Source organism: Mirounga angustirostris, unplaced genomic scaffold (genome assembly GCF_029215605.1).
Source record: "Mirounga angustirostris isolate CCGP_5_RB_7025 unplaced genomic scaffold, mMirAng1.0.hap1 SCAF_17, whole genome shotgun sequence".
Classification (NCBI taxonomy): Eukaryota; Metazoa; Chordata; class Mammalia; order Carnivora; family Phocidae; genus Mirounga; species Mirounga angustirostris.
The window spans coordinates 28,997,608-29,015,798 of NW_026991725.1; the positions used below are offsets into that span (position 1 = coordinate 28,997,608).

General features: G+C 45.5%; 1 protein-coding gene and 1 pseudogene across 1 annotated transcript in view; one reads left to right on the forward strand and one right to left on the reverse strand.

Moving 5' to 3' along the window:
• Nucleotides 1-18,191, reverse strand: part of EFTUD2 (elongation factor Tu GTP binding domain containing 2) — a 41,911-nt gene that overhangs the window by 7,488 nt on the left and 16,232 nt on the right. The window contains exons 8-16 of the mRNA XM_045888757.2: nt 17,235-17,325; nt 15,970-16,052; nt 13,001-13,167; nt 10,647-10,771; nt 5,430-5,493; nt 4,961-5,051; nt 2,717-2,852; nt 1,467-1,594; nt 385-578 (exon numbers count right to left, since the gene is read on the reverse strand). Coding sequence (XP_045744713.1) covers nt 385-578; nt 1,467-1,594; nt 2,717-2,852; nt 4,961-5,051; nt 5,430-5,493; nt 10,647-10,771; nt 13,001-13,167; nt 15,970-16,052; nt 17,235-17,325 — 1,079 coding nt within the window. The remainder of the gene's footprint in view (nt 1-384; nt 579-1,466; nt 1,595-2,716; nt 2,853-4,960; nt 5,052-5,429; nt 5,494-10,646; nt 10,772-13,000; nt 13,168-15,969; nt 16,053-17,234; nt 17,326-18,191) is intronic.
• LOC123854662 (large ribosomal subunit protein eL22-like) lies at nt 17,722-18,106 on the forward strand (annotated as a pseudogene).

Genomic DNA, 18,191 nt, shown 5'->3' on the forward strand with positions numbered 1-18,191 from the left:
ATCTTCTGTCTTTGTCAAAGAATAGTCAGTGGAGGCTGGGAGACAACTTCTTTTGGGAAGAAACATAAAGGTTATGACTTAGGAACACAGAAAAGGAAGAGAGAATTAAGAGTAAAAATAGAAATCCTGTTTCAAAAGTTTACACAAGCCATTCAAAACGCGAAAGCAAGGCTCTTGGCATTATCCCAACAGTAGCTGCCTTTTGGCCCTAGCAACTCTGGGTAGTAAGAACTAGAAGTCAACAGATGTGAGGGAGGGTCCACTGATCTATTGTAGGGGGCCATGCAGCCTCTGTGCTTCCAAGGAGGACTACTCCTTCCAGCTCCTTGTGGCAGCTCCAGTGACAAGGCCAAGGCATGCCTCCTAGGCTGTGGTGGGCAGTACCTGGCCACAGAGATCCAGAGGCGGCCCACGGTGCATATCTGGGAGTCTTCCTCATCCTCCAGGGTGTAGTTCTCCCCCAATACCTTCACAGGCTGCCCAGCGTGGATGGTGCCACTTAGCACCCGGCCGAAGGCATGAAACTGAACTCCATCATCTGTGCTGTACATCTTGGTAGTGTGGCACATCAGGGGACCCTGGAGATGGGGACAGAGTGCAGGCTCCACCACACATATTCCCATGGTAAATACCACGGTCTCTACCTCCCTTGACAGCAATGACATGAGCTCCGGGAAGAGGCTGCCCAGACCTGGAGGAAGATACGTCAATCTCCGGGGAAAATCCCAAATCACGCCCTACCCCCTGCTTAGTTAATAAATGTCAAAGGCATAGCAAAAAAACTCTTTTCCTTTTCTCTAGGGGGATGAGGGCAATGGCAAAGAAAAGTAGGTTTAGGATGGCAGACTGGCACTGTTAACTTGCAAGATTACAAGACTTGCTTGCCCCAAATTCCCTCCGAAGACCTAACACAATTCTCAACTGGTTGTATGTTTATACCAAGAAACTAGACTGACTTAGGAATGGCTGGGAAAGACTGTTCTATTTTTTAATTTTTAGTTTTATTTATTTACTTATTTTTAAAGTAAGCTGTACACTCAATGTGGAACTTGAACTCATGACCCCAAGATCAACAGTCACACGCTCTACTGATGGAGCCAGTCAGGCGCCCCTGGGAAAGATCTTTTTAAAGCCCAAGGCTGACAAGGTTAGCTACCATTTGTTGAATCTTCACTATCTGTCAGGCACCATGCTGAACACAACTGTAATACTTCCTCTATCTTATTCAATTCTTGTAACAATCACATATGTATTATTACCTTCATTTTATAGACCAAGATTCTTAGAAAGATTGAATAATGTTCCCAAGATCATACCACTAGGCTTTGAACTCAGGTCTGTTTGACTTTGCTCATGGGGAGTGAGTGGCAAACAAGGATGGAAAGAAGGCATTCTTCCTATGACCAGACAACAGCATCCCCATACATGAGGGAAAAAAATCAAGAGAAATGGGGGCTTTCCCTTACGTCGGGGTCACAGTCGCTCATGGCCTCGCCGAGATCAGAATCCACACCACCGGTGTAGGTGTGCTCTATCTTGGGCTTGGCGCCCACCTTTGGAGAGGGGATGTGCTGCACACACATGTCCACAAAGCCTGTGGAGGGAGGAGAGCAAGCCATTACCATACACTCTCACAGGGGGAAGTGAGCGGTGAGTTATGGATCTACTTGTGATAGCCAGAGCGCTAAAAGCCAGAGGACTGATGTTCGGGTCTAAAAGTTATGGCGCCACACTTATGTCAGAAGAGCAAGCAGCAGGGCTCAGTGGTTTCTTGGAACTCAGCTGACAAAAATTTTCAAGTATCTCTACCAATCCACGATCTTTTATTGAATATAAGCACTTACTGAGCGCTTACACTAAATAAGTACCCTCTCTCTTTAGATCTACTTAGAACAATCCCTAAATTGACTCTTTGCCTTTGGGAAACATTGCACACGTTTCCGTTCTATACACGATCCTGCTTTTCTAATGGCTAATGAGCCATGCAAGAGAGGACCTCCATTAGCACCTTGGGGAAGGCAGATCTGTTTTCAGTTGGTATCTCCTAGGTCAGACTGATGGCCAGCCCATAATGAACTACTAAAATTATGTACTTGGAGGATTCAGACACCTAATTGCCACCAGACTGCTGAGGGGGCCCTTAGACATTACCTTTCCCGCCTCACTTATTTTACAGATGAGAAATCGAGTCACAGAAGAATTGGGTGGCTGCCCCAGGGTCTCACCACATGGAAGGGTCAGGGCCACAACAGGAGCAAGACTCAGGTCTTTTCTCAACTGGTCCGGGTCTTGTTCTACTGTATCACCTGCCTTCCCTGCCACTCAAATAGAGGAGACAGGAGCTCGGAGGAAAGAGAAATCCGGGCTTGGTGTTTTCCCCACTACTTCCCATAACTCATGAGTCTAATCTTCCTGACCGCCCCCTGGCAAAAATATTAGAACCTCAGAATCTGCTCCCCCATCTCCTTTATTTAAATGCACCCTCCTCCTGGTAGGGAAATTTAATTGCTTGTTTTCCAAGAGAGACTTCTTGGTACCATCCACTGAAGAAGACAGCTAGGAAGAAAATCCAGGTGCTGGACATCCTGACTTGCAGTTTCTTTAAAAGAGCCTCACATCTCTGAACACCGCTGTGGGATGAGGAAAAGCTCCACACCATACGTGTGGCAGAACATGATGATGGGGATGGGAAAGGGGCCGTGAGCTCTTTTGTTACCTGTGAACTCGCCAAAGAATTTTTTGCAGACCAGCCTGAGCAGGGGGCGGATGTTCAGCTTCAGCTCCTCCTTGGTCAGGTGAATGCCAAGCTCGTCCAGAGTCCTGGGGAGGCTGGTGTCCACGTCACCCACAACCTGTGTGGGTACCAGACACCACGTTGGCTGTAGTTACAGCCCCGGTGTGGTGCCTGCCACAGAGGGCAAGGGCAGAGGGCAATTTGAAGGGTCGCTGCACTAAGTTCTCTTCTATAGGAAGAGCTCTTGGCAAGGACAACTATTTGATTTCCCGGAAATCTTTGGTACCTACTCTTCAAACCAACCCCGGGTGAAAAGGGCTTGGTTGAATGCCCACACCAGCCAATAAACCTGGACCTCTCAAATGGACCTTCAGTGCTGCCCCCTGATGTCTGAAAAGAAGCATCTCATCCCACTCAGGAAATCCTTACCCTACCCTTCCCTATTTTATTTTAATTTTTTTTTTTAAAGATTTTATTTATTTATTTATTTGAGAGAGAGAATGAGGGAGAGAGAGCATGAGAGGGGGGAGGGTCAGAGGGAGAAGCAGACTCCCCGCTGAGCAGGGAGCCTGATGCGGGACTCGATCCCGGGACTCCAGGATCACGACCTGAGCCGAAGGCAGTCGCTTAACCAACTGAGCCACCCAGGCGCCCTACCCTTCCCTATTTTAGAGACTTCTCAGATTTAGAGGATCACTGCACCGGAAGGAACCAAAAAAGGTCACCTAGCAGTCCATCCACTGGTAGGGCAAGGCCAAGCTAAATCATCCTTAGCAGACTCAAGGTCTCTACCGAGACAGATTCTATAAATTTCTTTTATTAATCCATTCCAGTCTGACACAAGATACTAAGTATTTTTCAGCACTAATAAATTTTAATCATGCTATTTTGTCTTGTTGCTATGTTTTATTTTTTTGTCAGTTGGAATGGCCACACACATTCTGTGTATGTGTGTGTTCACTGTGTCCAGGGCTTATTAAACACTTGAATATTTTATAACTGTCTTGGAAAAAAGATCTATGAAAATTCCCATACAATGTTACCCTTTTACCTCTGCCTTTTAGGTAGCACAGATTCATGTAAACGCAATGCTATGCTCTTTTCTTTGAAGCATCCCACATGTTTAACTACATCCTTACCACTGTCTGATGCATCCTTTTTTCTTTTTTCAAGTAAGCTCTATGCCCAACATGGGGCTTGAACTCATGACCCAGAGATCAAGAGTCGCATTCTCTACCAACTGAGCCAGCCAGGTGCCCCATGATGCATCCTTTTCAATCTGACAAACATCACGTACATACACGCCCGGAAAAGTCATTAAAAGCAAGCTCATATAGCCATTCTGTTAATGGATGCAAAATACTTCATTTGAGAAGTACCATAATTCATTTAATCAGATTCTTATTGGTAAACATTTAACTTATTTCCAGTTTTTTCCCCCTGGTGTTGTAAATAATGTTTTAACATATATGTTATATATATGTTAAACCTGGAGTACTTTCTCAATTTGATCTGTAAATCAAATCCCCACAACTAAAATTATTAGTTCTCAAGTGTCATTTTTTTCTTTTTTAAGATTTTATTTATTTGACAGAGAGAGACAAAGCGAGAGAGGGAACACAAGCAGGGGGAGTGGGAGAGAGAGAAGCAGGCTTCCCGCCGAGCAGGGAGCCCCATGCGGGACTCGATCCCGGGACTGCAGGATCATGACCTGAGTCGAAGGCAGTCGCTTAACCAACTGAGCCACCCAGGCGCCCGACATTCTTTTGATTTTTAAAAACTATTTTATTTATTTATCTGACAGAGAGAGTGCACAAGCAGGGGGAACAGGAGAGGGTGAGGGAGAAGCAAGCAACCTGCTGAGTAGGGAGCCCGATGAGGGGCTCAATCCCAGGACCCTGGGATCATGACCTGAGCCAAAGGCAGACGCTCAAGGACTGAGCCACCCAGGCGCCCCTCAAGAGTCATATTCTTTTGAATAGACAAAATCTTTACACAAATTTCTCCAGGGCCTTTTCCTTCTTCTGTATCTTCTCCCTTCACTCTGAATTCAACAGCACTTAGACAACTGTAGTGTCCTAGATCTAGAAGACTGGTGATCAACTATTCTCATAGTTAAGTAATATGAAACTGAGCAGGTTTAGGGACAAGGGGAAGTGTGAGTTCACTAGCTTTTCCACCTCATGCTTATAAGGGCAGACCTGAATCAGGCAGCCTGACACTCACCTGAGCAAGGATCTTATAAAGGGGCTCCAAGATAAACTCCACAAAGCTCCTCTGGGAGCTGCTGGTTGGGGCCTTTTTGGTGAACTTTCGTCTAAAGAGGAAAAAAAAAGAGTTATGGGTGAGCCAGCAGGGAGAAGGCATGTCACTGACCCCAAGGGTGAATCTCCTAAGTTCTGAATCTGAGCAGGGTCAAGGGGAAGGAACGTGTATGTGATCGTATTTCCAAAGAGAGATTCCTGAGAGGGTACATGGTTATGACTTGCATGCACGCCTAAGCTGAGCTGTGAAGACGTCAAGAGAAACAGCCTCATCCTGTTAAGAGCTCATGAAGCCAATCCACTTAGAGGAGGAAAGATGACTGTCATGGCTAATAAAAAAGTAGGTTTTAATCTTAGGAACTCTTTCTCTGTCTTCACTTCCTGGGAAAATGGATCCCCCCTCTAAAGAGTCATTTCTCCATTCCACTTACGTTTTGGGGTTGAAATAAATGTCACCCCAGAGTCTTTTAGCAAATTCCTGGTAGTTAATGTCACCTGTAAGAGAAGACATACGATTATACTCTAAGCACTGTTTGAAAGTCTGATCCAGGTGCATAGGTGGTTTACAGCTGAGGAATTCTAGCATCTTCCTTTCCAAGGTCCGGACATTTTCTTCTACCCAGGCAGGCAGACAAGGATATTGAGGCACAGACAAGGATAGGACTGGCCCAAAGTTGACAAGACTATGCTGGAGCCAAAACAAGCACCTAGAGGTGGCTCTATGTCTAGCTCCGTGTCTAGCAAACAAAAAACTGAGCTATGGACAAGGGTATGGTTTATACTCTTTCCTTTGATAAAACAGGCTCAACTGGGGACACCTGGGTGGCTCAGTCGTTAAGCATCTGCCTTCGGCTCAGGTCATGATCCTGGAGTCCTGGGATCGAGCCCCGCATCGGGCTCCCTGCTCGGCGGGAAGCCTGCTTCTCCCTCTCTCACTCCCCCTTCTTGTGTTCCCTCTCTCACTGTGTCTCTCTCTGTCAAATAAATAAAATCTTAAAAAAAAAAACAAAAAAACAAAACAGGCTCAACTGCCCATATGTTATGCTCTGCAACCCAGTTCCTTCTAGAAGTGAAACTTGATGGCTCCTTCATTCTTTCTTGATCTACAGAAGCTCTCTGCTGCCAGTGTGGCAATCTACCAGCTGCAGTGCCATGCTAAAGCTCCGACTAGCCCTAAGCCTCTGGAAGGCAGACATCTAGTCCTCTGGAGAGAAAACACCAAAGCCAACCTTTGTCTCATCTTTTACCAATTAATCTTTTTAGTTTGACTGTAACCCTTAATCCTGGTCAGACTGAGCCAAGCAATGGGGGCTTTTAAAATTCAAGATCTTCTCAGTCAAGAGCTCCTGTGACAGTCAATTGGATCACTGACGTCACCAACTAGCTCATGAGTATTTCTATCCAGATGTCAGACTGTTCTCTCTCACTCAAGATGGCAAACAGGGAATTCATCACCTTTTCCCTACAGCTATGTTCCCCTTCAGACTGTTCTCTCTTTCAGTGAGGCTACCCTTGGCACTTTATCCAAGCTCACAATCTTTTTCGTCCCCACTTTAATTACCAAATTCTTCCCTTCTTTCCCACATTAGTGAAGTTTTCTCCTCTGAATCCCTATGTCTATCACGCACCTCTAATACTGCACTTAATGTATGGTATAGCATACTCACGGTACTCACAAGAACCAGGCCTAGCGTGCTACAGAAGTGTAATAAACGCTCACTGAAAGAAGGGGTGAACATCTCTCCAACCCATCTCCTCCTTTTTGATCTCACAGATAACAAGAATCCAATATTTGCAATCCTGTATCTGAATATTGGTAAAAACGTCTAAATGGGTGTTCCTTCCTGCACTCTCTCCTCTCTCTGGCCTACCTTCCATCAGCTTTGCACAGCCCACCCCCATTTTTATTTTCATTTATCAATTTTTTAAACATAACTTTGTGACATTTTTTCATTTATTTTATATGTGATTCTTTCTTTTTCTTTTTAAAGATTTTATTTATTCACTTGAGACACACAGAGAGAGAGAGCACGAGCAGGGAGAGAGGCAGAGGGAGAGGAAAAACAGGCTCCCTGCTGAGCCAGCAGCCCGATGTGGGGCTCGATCCCAGGACCCTGGAATCATGACCTGAGCCGAAGGCAGATGCTCAACCATCTGAGCCACCCAGGCGCCCCATATATGTATCTTTCTTAAGCAGGTTGTGAGAGAGAACTTGGATCCTGGGAAACACCTATAGACCCCAGGATACTACAGGGGCTGGGAAAGTGGCCTTGGGACATGAATTTCATATTTTGTTTGCTTGAGACTGCCTGTGGAAGGAAGCCATCCTGGGACACAGGTTTTTGTTCTGCCCAGGAGCACAGTTCTTACTCAAGGACTTTTGCGGTAGGTGTGTGAATACGGGAAACAGGGTGGAGGGTACGTTGCCAAAGCACACAGTCAGGAAGTTTTAGGTTAGCCACCATGCAGGAAGTCTAGCTCCTGGAAAAGGAGAATTAGTTGAGGTAGTTGATTTATGCAAGAAATCGTCCCTGTCCCACCTCAGAGCATTCTCTGGATGTTTGGCAAAGTAGGGTCAGTGCCTCAGGCTGCTGCGGGGTAGCCTTATGCAGGTACTGCCCCTGAGGGTTAAGTTCAGCCCATAGCCTATGCATGTCCTTCTAGCAAAGCACAGGTTCTGCCCGCAGGTTTATTTATTTTTTATTTTATTTTTTAAAATACTTTATTTGAGAGAGAGCGAAAGAGCACAAGCAGGGGGAAGGGGCAGAAGGAGAGGGAGAAGAAGGTTCCCCGCTGAGCAGGGAGCCCGATGTGGGACTCGATCCCAGGACCCTGGGATCATGACCTGGGCTGAAGGCAGACGTTTAACCAACTGAGCCACCCAGGTGCCCCTGTCCGCACGTTTAAATGGTTGGCTAAACCAAAAGAAGAGTATTTTGTGACACGTGCAGCTCGTATTTCACTGCTCATAAATAAAGTCTTATAAGAACATGGTCACACTCATTCATCTACATATCGTCTGTGGCTGCTTTTGTGCTCTATCAGGTAAGTTAAATAGTTGTGACAGAGACCACGTGGCCTACAGCTCACCCCAATCTTTAATAGCTCCCAACTGCCTACAGAATAAAGTCAAAATTCCTTAATCTGGCATTCCAAACCCTCCTCGATGTGGTCCCACCCTTGCCTGCCCAGTTTTACTTCAACTCTTCTCCTTGGTGAGACGGTCCACCATTATTAAGCAGGCCATGGGTCCAAACCACCTGCCTCTGTGCCTCCTTGCCCAATGCTGTGAGTCTGGAATGCCCAGTTCCCCACTCCCCACCTGTCCACCAAACCCTATCTCCTCCTGCCCAAGTTGATGCTATACATTGTTGTTCATCACTCTGTGGATTTCTGTCTATCCCCAGACAGTGTTTCTACAAGTCACAGATTGTTTCCACGCCCTGCCAGATTCCTAGTTAAGATGACAGGGCATCAACTGTGGTAGTACGGTGTGATAGAAAAAACCCCAAGTAGATTCCAGTCCCAAGCCCATCAGGAGGTTCTGGAACCCTGGGCATAGTTTCCCATATATGAAATTAAGGGGAAGGACTCAGTATCTCTGATGTTCCTTCCAGAGCTGACTTTATACAAGTCCGTATATGGCTTTTCATGATGATGATGACAGAGCCCTCAGCTGGCTCCTCTAAATGAACAGTGGGTTCCAAGCATGGGTAATACTCTCCTGAGGCTTAGGGCTACCTTCAATCAGAAACTGAATCATTAATACATTGTAGTTACAGAAACGGTCTTGGGCTTTGCTTCACATGCTGTTACAAAGAACATTCAGAAACCTATAAACTAAAACCCTGCTCAGATGAGTTTCATTTATTGTCCATCTATTTCTCCCTTTTTTTTTTTTTTTAAAGATTTTATTTATTTATTTGACAGAGAGAGAGAGAGCGAGAGCAGGAACACAAGCAGGGGGAGTGGGAGAGGGAGAAGCGACTTCCCGCTGAGCAGAGAGCCCGATGTGGGGCTTGATCCCAGGACCCTGGGATCATGACCTGAGCCGAAGGCAGCCGCTTAACCAACTGAGCCACCCAGGCGCCCCAAGATTTTTATTTATTTATTTGAGAGAGAGAGGCAGCGAGAGAGGGAACACAAGCAGGGGGAGAGCGAGAAGCAGGCTTCTGCTGAGCAGGGAGCCCGATGCGGGACTTGATCCCAGGACCCGGGGATCATGACCTGAGCCGAAGGCAAACGCTTAATGACTGAGCCACCCAGGTGCCCTTATTTCCCCTTTAAAAGAGCCAGCTACAGGGGCGCCTGGGTGGCTCAGATGGTTAAGCGTCTGCCTTCGGCTCAGGTCATGATCCCAGGGTCTTGGGATGGAGCCCCACACTGGGCTGCTGGCTCAGCGGGGAGCCTGCTCCTCCCTCTCCCTCTGCCTCTCCCCCTGCTCATGCTCTCTCTCTCTCTCTCTGTATCTCTGTGTCTCAAATGAATAAATAAAATCTTTAAAAGAGCCAGCTACAGACAACTAAAATATATGTCTAATGATAAAGTGGCTAAGTTATAATACATCTATCTATACATGGAGCACTAGGCAATTACAGAAAATAATTTTTAGGAATGAACTTTAATAAAATAGGCAAATGCTTATAATCCAATACTGAGTGAAAATTTATTTTGTGTTATTATATATTTTATATCTGTTATATCTTTCTCTATAAAATGTGATCTCATTTATGTAGAAAACCAAACAAAGAAAGGACTCTAACAAATATCTGCAATGGTTATGGTAATGAGGTTACGGGTGAATCTGTGTTCTTGACTAGATTTTACTGTATTTTCCAGTTCTCTACAATGAGGATGCAGTAAATATGTACATATTTAAAAAAAAAAAAAGTTGTATTTGCCCATTTCTTTCACAAGAGCAAGCGAAGGACAACTGAGTGGGGAGAACAGAAACACTGGAGCTGCAGCACCTGTCAGCAGCGAGACCTCTCACAGAGCCTCTCCTCAGCTCTCAAAACGGGTGATCATGACCCCCCAAGGGGGCACAGAGTTTGACACTCAGGACATGGTTGTTATCATCGGAATCTGAGGGAACTGGGAAGCACAAAGGCGGAGAGCACCAGAGTCTCTTGAGTTGGGAAGCGGGTCCCAGGGCTCTGGTGTCAAGGCTCCAGGGAGCTGTAAAATCACTCAGCCGGGCATCCCAGCAGACTCAAATCCAACGTGAGCTCTCGAGTAGGCCTATAAAATGTCGATGTGCCTAGATACGGTCGGAAAGACAGCTAGAAGCACCACGAGTGAGAGATCCCACCTTTGAGGAAGAGGTCTGAAAGAGCTGTGTGGTGGGCGTGGATCGTTCCTTTCCGATGGTATCTGTCTCGCACTGGGAGAGATTCTTATTCCTAAAATGAGCTCCCCCTTCACCCGCTTCTTCCACAGGTACCTTTATTTTTCTATTCTTTAGAAACCACTTAGCCAAAAGAAAGGGTTAGGGGCCAAAGAGAGTGACAATAATGGTTCTGACAATAACAGTTGATAAAATGCTCCCAACAGGGGACTCTGGCATGAAGCCACTTCTAAACTCTTCAGCAGGAAAGGCACACATGACTCTGGGGAAGCTGGGAGGCAGACTGCCAGCCAGAGCTTACCAAAGGTGTCAGCATAGATCTTGGCAAAGGAGCCCAGCGTGAAGCAGATGCTGTACTGGGAGCTGGAGAAGCAGACGTTGCCCAGGAGCGGGGAAAGGATCAGGTTCTCATCCGTGGAATACATGCTGAAACAGAGATGAAACAGAGTCGTGAGCGCAGAGCCAGGCCGAGCAGCAACACCGACACAACGCCTGGGGGGAAGGGCAGGGACTCAGGGTCCCAGCCTCTCTCCAGCCCTCGCCCTCAGCACATGCTTGCATCACACACTCAGCTTTGCCAGAGGCCTGGCCCAAGAAAGTGACACGGTGGAGTTGTCCCCTAACTCCCAATAACGAGCTGATTTCCCAGAGCTGGGAACTTCATGCACGATCCTGGAGAAGATCCTGGAGAAGTTAACCACACCAAACAGACAAGGGGAAATTTGGAGGTCAGAGACAAAGATCTTGGAACACAAGAAATGAATCTAATGTGAAAGAGGAGTGCATTTTAGAGAAATCTCAATTTCACAAATACAAGCAGACATAAACACTAGAAATGGATAAATAACAAAAGATAAGGGTAACTTTGCTCCCCACTCTCATTGCCCTGTTCTCCTTTATTGTTTTGTTTAGCTTTGCTATACAAATTCATGTTAAAATTTTGTCTTAAAAGCCATGCATGCAGAAGCCACAGCATCCCAAGTTCACTAATATTTAGAAGAAAACCAGTCGTACATAGGAATCCAATCCACAACCCTAACCTTACGGACAGATTGTTTTACAGAATTTTTCTCCCCTTTAAGATTTTATTTATCTATTTGACAGAGAGGGAGGGGGAGGGAGAGAGAGAGAGAGAGAGAGAGAGAGAGCGAGCGCGCGCGCAAGCAGGGGGAGCGGCAGGCAGAGGGAGGGAGAGAAGGAGCCTCTCCAAGCAGCGAACCCGATGGAGGGCTCGATCCCAGGACCTCAGGATCACAACCTGAGCCAAAGGCAGACACTTAACCGACTGAGCCACCCAGGTGCCCTGCTTTACAGAATTTCTTAATTAATTTTTTAAAAAGATTTTATTTATTTATTTGACAGAGATATAGCGAGAGAGGGAACACAAGCAGAGGGAGTGAGAGAGGGAGAAGCAGGCTTCCCGCTGAGCAGGGAGCCCGATGCAGGGCTCGGTCCCAGGACCCTGGGATCACTACCTGAGCCGAAAGCAGACGCTTAATGACTGAGTCACCCAGGCGCCCCCAGAATTTAATTTAGAAGTGAAAGTATTGGCTTATAAAGAGCAGTCCCCTACCTATTCTACCCTCTCTCAAGTTATGCTCCCCTGAGGTAACTGCTTTCAACTTTTTTAAAACTTGTAGTTCATTTGTCCCATATTCCTAAAGAAAATGTTTATGTTGCTGTTACTTGTCTAGAGGCTGAGATCTGACTTCCTATTTTGGTGATCAGGATTTCGTCGCACCCCCCACTTTAAAGGGGATACATAAAGAAGTCTGACATTTCATTTTGGGGGCTCCTGATGTTATGTTAGTTTCCAGTCATTTTTAGCCCTTCTGGGCTGTTGAGAATTAGGGCTACACACCGAGGAGGCTCCTGAAGGTAAATCTGTCTCTGGCCATGGGGATACTATCCTTAACTGGAGAGGTGTTCTCTCAAAAGGACACCCTTGTCCTGGGCCCTTTGAGGGGTCTCAAGAAGTCATCCAGTCCATCTGTCAGCCTGCAGATAAGACCGTGATTAGGATATATTTAACCTATTCTTCCAAGTCACCTTGATACCGTATTCTAAGGTCTCCCAGCCATCACTCATACTTATTAATATAAGCCCACGATAGATCTTGCTGAAAAGCAACTACGTCCACAGAAACAACAGCCAACAGTTCCTTCATTTACTGAGTCTGCATTAGAAGGTAACAGCAACTAACACTATTCACTGAGCAGGTTCTATATGCCAAGCAGCGTGCTAACTGTGTTGCCTCAAATATCTATCTAATTTCTTGTAACATCCCATTAGGCAAACATTATTATTCCCCTTTCAAAGAGGTGGAAGCTGAGGTTCTAGGAGCGTAAGTTACTTGCCCAGGTTCACACACTTGGTATGGGGTGAAAGTGAGACCAATTCTAGAGGCCCAGGTATTAAGCACAACGCAGAAGTGAAGATGTGTCTTAAGCTGCACAGCTGGTTAAGGCCCGGGGTCAATGAGGCCAAGGCTGTGGAGTAAAACCCTGCAGGGCCCTGGAACGTGCCCCTCGCCTGGTCCAAAAAGCTCATTATGCACCCCAAGAAATCTGAGTTGCCTCCCAAAGGTGTTCAAGGTTAAGATTTATAAAACACAGAGTTCTTAAGGACAGGAAATCCACACCCGGCATCTTATACCTTATGAGCCCATTGACCTCATCTACGATGTGCCGCAGCTTGTAATAAGCATCGGTGGGAGGCAGTTTGAGCTCCAGGATCAGCCGGTCAATCTTGTTGATGCACACGGTGACCGCCAGCCTCTCCTGCACTGCGTGCTTGATCAGTCGCTCGGTGTTCAGCATCACCTGACACAAAGGCCCAGAAGGTGTGAGAAGAACAAAGGGCAGAAAAGTCCAGAGCAGAGCCAAAGAGGGTACTATTTGAAAATATGAAGTATGAGGAAAAGAGGACCTGGGGAAATAGATTGTTGGGTGGAAGCAGAGGGTATCTTGGCTAAAGGCTGATTCAGGACCTTGAAGAGGGCATCTGGCAGGACTGAGACATGGATAAACACATGGATGATGCTGGGAGCCAGGTCTCCCAGTGCTGGAGAAGGGGCGGAGGCAGGCTCAGGAAGCACCTGTGGTGCTGGATGGAAGTGTGGGTATTAGGATGGACACATGATTTCTTCTTTTTTTATTGTTAATCACGTTTCATATACATGTGTAGAAATAGTGATGGATGTGTGCGAGGATGCACTGTCTGTGTTCAGTGCAAGGGTCTAGAAGTAATGGACCCCAAAGCAGTGAACACACCCTGACCTTTGTTTCTAAATACCAGTCCCCATTACAAGGATCCAGAACTCCTTGAAGAAATGGCTGATTCCAGGATTGGGGCAGAGAAAGCACAAAATGAGTCTAAAACATTGGGTGCCGAAGAGTAAGAAAGTACTTAAAAAAAGATGGGACATGTCAAAAGGACAAAGAAGCCAACCTGAAGGAGCTCTATCTAACTGAATCTGGGATAGCTAGAGGATCAAGATATGTAAGGATAGTGATGGATTATAACTCATTGAATGAAAAAAAAATCCATGTATCCACACATGTGATAAGTTAAGCAATGAGGGAGAAGAGGAAGTCCTTCCTCACAATAGAATTCCAACCAAAAAATATAGAAGGAATTATAAAAGTTATAAAATCACCATTTGCAACTACTACGGAAATAAACTAGGAATGCTTAATGGAGGATAAAACTTGGGAGTGCCAGACTGGCTCAGTTGGTGGAGTGTGCGATTCTTGGTCCTGGGGTCATGATTTTGAGCCCCACGTTGGGTGTAGAGATTAAAAAAATGTGGGGCGCCTGGGTGGCTCCATCAGTTAAGCATCTGACTCTTGGTTTCGGCTCAGGTTGTGAACTCATGAGTCATGGGACTGGGCCTAGCATCGGCCTCTGCACTCAGTGGGGAATCTGTTTGAGATTCGCTCCCTCTACCCTTCCCCCGACTTGCACCCACTCTTTCTCTCAAATGAATAAATAAATCTTAAAAAAAAGTAATAGATGATAAAACCAGCATGCAAAGTTTGCAAAGGAGTATAATGTATATATAGACTCAAGGTATATCTCCACAAATTATTTATTACTAAGGGAAAATAGTAACTTTACACTGGGGAAACCTGGCAAACCCACCTTAACCAAGCAACCAAAGTTAGTATCACCAGTAATGCGATAAGGTGACACCCAGGGCCTCCTGATGTGATGGACTAAGAAGAACACAACTACGTTCATGTAGCATTCCTGCCAAAAATAACCTGAACATAACCATGAGCAAACATTCAACAAACCCAAATGGAGACATTCTACAAAACAAATATAGCTTATACTCTTCAAAAATGCCGTCATAAAGGACCAAGAAAACCTATTGAACAGTTCTAATTAAGAGACTAAGGTAGACATGAAGACTGAATGCTAGGCAGCATCCTTGATCAGGAAAAAAAAAAATTCTTCTTTTTTTTTTTTTTAAGATTTTATCTATTAATTTGACAGAGAGAGAGAGTATAAGCCCAAGCAGGGGGAGTGGCAGAGGGAGAGGGAGAAGCAGGCTTCCCGTGGAACAGAGAGCCCGATGCGGGGCTCGATCCTAGGACCCTGGGATCATGACCTAAGCTGAAGGCAGACACTTAACCGAATGAGCCACCCAGGTGCCCCAGGAAAAAAAAATTCTATAAAGGACACTACTGGGATAGTTAGTGACATGCAATAAGGTCTAGAGAAAAAGATCTACACAGCATATTGTATCAGTGTTAAATTCCCTGATTCTGGGAACTGTATTCTGGTCATGTAAGTAAATGCCCTTGTTCTGAGGTAACATGTTGAAATATTTCACTTTCAAACAATTCAAGGGGAAAATATGCACACACTCACATATGCGTGGGTACATGTACAGAAAAAGAATTACAAAGCAAATGACAGTGTACTCCTGTACTGTTTTTGCAACTTTCCAATAAATTTGAAATTATTCCAAAATGAAGTCAAATGGGGGAGAGGGGAGGGAGCAACTCTGGCTCCCTCTGCTGGCTATCTCATCAATGACCACATGAATAAAGTTAGCCAAATTACCTAATCTTTCAGTTTAGAAATACATAAGACATCTTGGGTCTTTTAACTCTAATCTCTCTAGTTTAGAAAAACGCATTAACATTTAAAATCCATTTACATGAATATACTCTCCTCCTTCTCTTTTTAATTACATTAGTCATTTTATTTTGGGTCCTATCATTTTGAGCCTCACTGAACAGGGAGTGAGGGACTCATACTGAGAACTAATTTTGTCTTTTTTTTTTTTTTAAATAGATTTTAGTTATTTATTTGACAGAGAGAGACACAGCAAGAGAGGGAACACAAGCAGGGGGAGTGAGAGGGAGAAGCAGGCCTCCCACGGAGCAGAGAGCCCGATGCGGGGCTCGATCCCAGGACCCTGGGATTATGACCTGAGCCGAAGGCAGACGCTTAATGATGGAGCTACCCAGGCACCCCTTGAGAACTAATTTTGAACTTCATATGCTGCCTTAATTTCAAAGCAAATGTGAGCCTTAATCCCACAGACATTTAATCGCGTGGGGCAAACCTAACAGGGAGGAGGGGTCCTAAGAGAGTAAAGGCAGACTCACGCCTTCAGCAGCATCGATAAAAAGGACAACTCCATCTGAGATGCGCAAGCCAGCCGTGACCTCATCAGAAAAATTCACATGTCCTGTAAGACAAATACCAAGTAAGTCACTACCTGCGTGGTGCCAGGTGCCAGGATGAGGCACAATTAACTTGCAGGTGGTCTGAGGGAACACTGCAAAGCATGTGAACCCCCAAATATGCCCTTTCCCTTCTTCCCACAGCTCCCCGCCGTGTATAAAATTCCACCAGTTAGAGTTACATGCTTGGATTAAACTTTCATACAGCAGGTCCCCAAACACAAAAAGAATGAAGTGTTCTGTATGCCCTAGGAGGGCGTAACATCTCTACATTCATACACCAGCTCAGCCTCAACAGCAGTAAGCAGAGTTCTGTGGGGGCAGAGGATCATTCAGAGGCAGGAGAAAGGGCAAGAAAGGCCTGGGGCACAGGAGACAATTCCTGGCAAGGTGCTGCTGGTGGTGGAAGGGGCTCAGAGGTATCAGGGCACTGGGCACCTGAGGCTGAGAAGGTCAATTTGTCAAAACTCCAATGTTTCTATTTAAAACTCTGCCCTGAGTTGGTCCTTTCCGTAAGATGAAGACAGAGTCAGCCACAGGGCAAGGTACGCTGCTCCTACGATGACCTGTTGGTTGTGTTGACCCCCTGGCCTCCTCCAAAGGACTGAGAGCGCCTGAGGCCAGGGCCTTGTCTGACTCACCCTTGTTACCAAGCGCCTAGCATGGGGCCTGACACAGGCTGAAATGAGTCAATGAATGAGATTCCCCAATATTTAAATATTTTAGGGCAAAGAGAGGGGCGAAACAGAAAGCCTGGCTCACAGTGTCTGCGAATTAACTAGTCAGGAGCAAAGGAGACCGTGGAAAACAGCAAAGGAGACCGTGGAAAACAGGAGACCATGGATCTCAATGAAAGGGGAAGTGAAGGGAATGTAAACACAAAGATGAAGTGCTCTATTCTGTTCTGGAAGAACGAGAACACAAAAAAACAAAGAGGGTAAGGTTCTTTTTTTTTTTTTAAAGATTTTATTTATTTATTTGACAGAGAGAGACACAGCGAGAGAGGGAACACAAGCAGGGGGAGTGGGAGAGGGAGAAGCAGGCTTCCCGCCGAGCGGGGAGCCTGATGCGGGGCTCGATCCCAGGACCCTGGAATCATGACCTGAGCCAAAGGCAGACGCTTAACGACTGAGCCACCCAGGCGCCCCAAAGAGGGTAATGTTCTGATAGAAAAAGGAATGTCCTACCTGGAGTGTCCATGATATTGAAGAGGTAAGATTTTCCTTTGGTATCTGGCAAGACCACCGTCACAGGAGTGCTTTTGATGCCAACACCTCTCTGAAAGTCACAAAGAAGAGAGAGCAGTCAAGACTTCTTCCTACGCAAGAGGGCTTCCTTCTGCTCTTGGGGCTTGCTGGCTGCTAGTAAGTTACACTGATGTCTCTCCTTGAGTGTGATTTTTATCTAAGCCTCTAACCAGAATGACCCTTGAAGATGAAATATCTTGGTGTTAAACATCATTTTTGCGGGGTTTTGGTTCAAATACAAAAAAAAAAGTAAAAATAAAACTGAACAAGCAAGTAAAGCAGGATTAAACCTAACAGAAAATCCAGCATCCTACAATCTTACCTTCATACACTGCTAACAAAAACAATAACTGAAGCATCATGTAAGTAAAAAGAAACACCCTGGGGCATTTTAGGGTTTAAAAAACCATGATGCCCTTTCTGCCCCTGCTGCCTCGTGGTGCCCATGAAAAAGCTTGTGGCAAAGAGGGGACCAAAAAAAAAAAAAAAGCAAGTTCTGGACTTTACCTTGACTGCCCCCACTCAGTGGAAGATGGGATCATGGATGCCACCATTTTTGAACAGTTTCTTCAAGAGAGAATCAAAGTGAATGGCAAAGTTAGGAATCTTGGTGGAGGGGTTGTAACCATTGAAAGGTGCAAGAGCAAGATTACTGTAACTTCCGAAGTGCCTTTTTCCAAAAGGTATTTAAAATATCTCCCCAAAAAATATGTGAAGAAGAATAATCTATGTGACTGCGAGCAGTTGCCAACTGCAAAGACAGTTATGAATTGTGTTGTTTCCAGATTAACCAGGATGAACAGGAAGATTAAAATGCATTTATCTGAAATATTTTATATGAGTTCTTGATTAAACCTTGGGAACCAAAAAAAAAAAAAATTACACACACACATATAA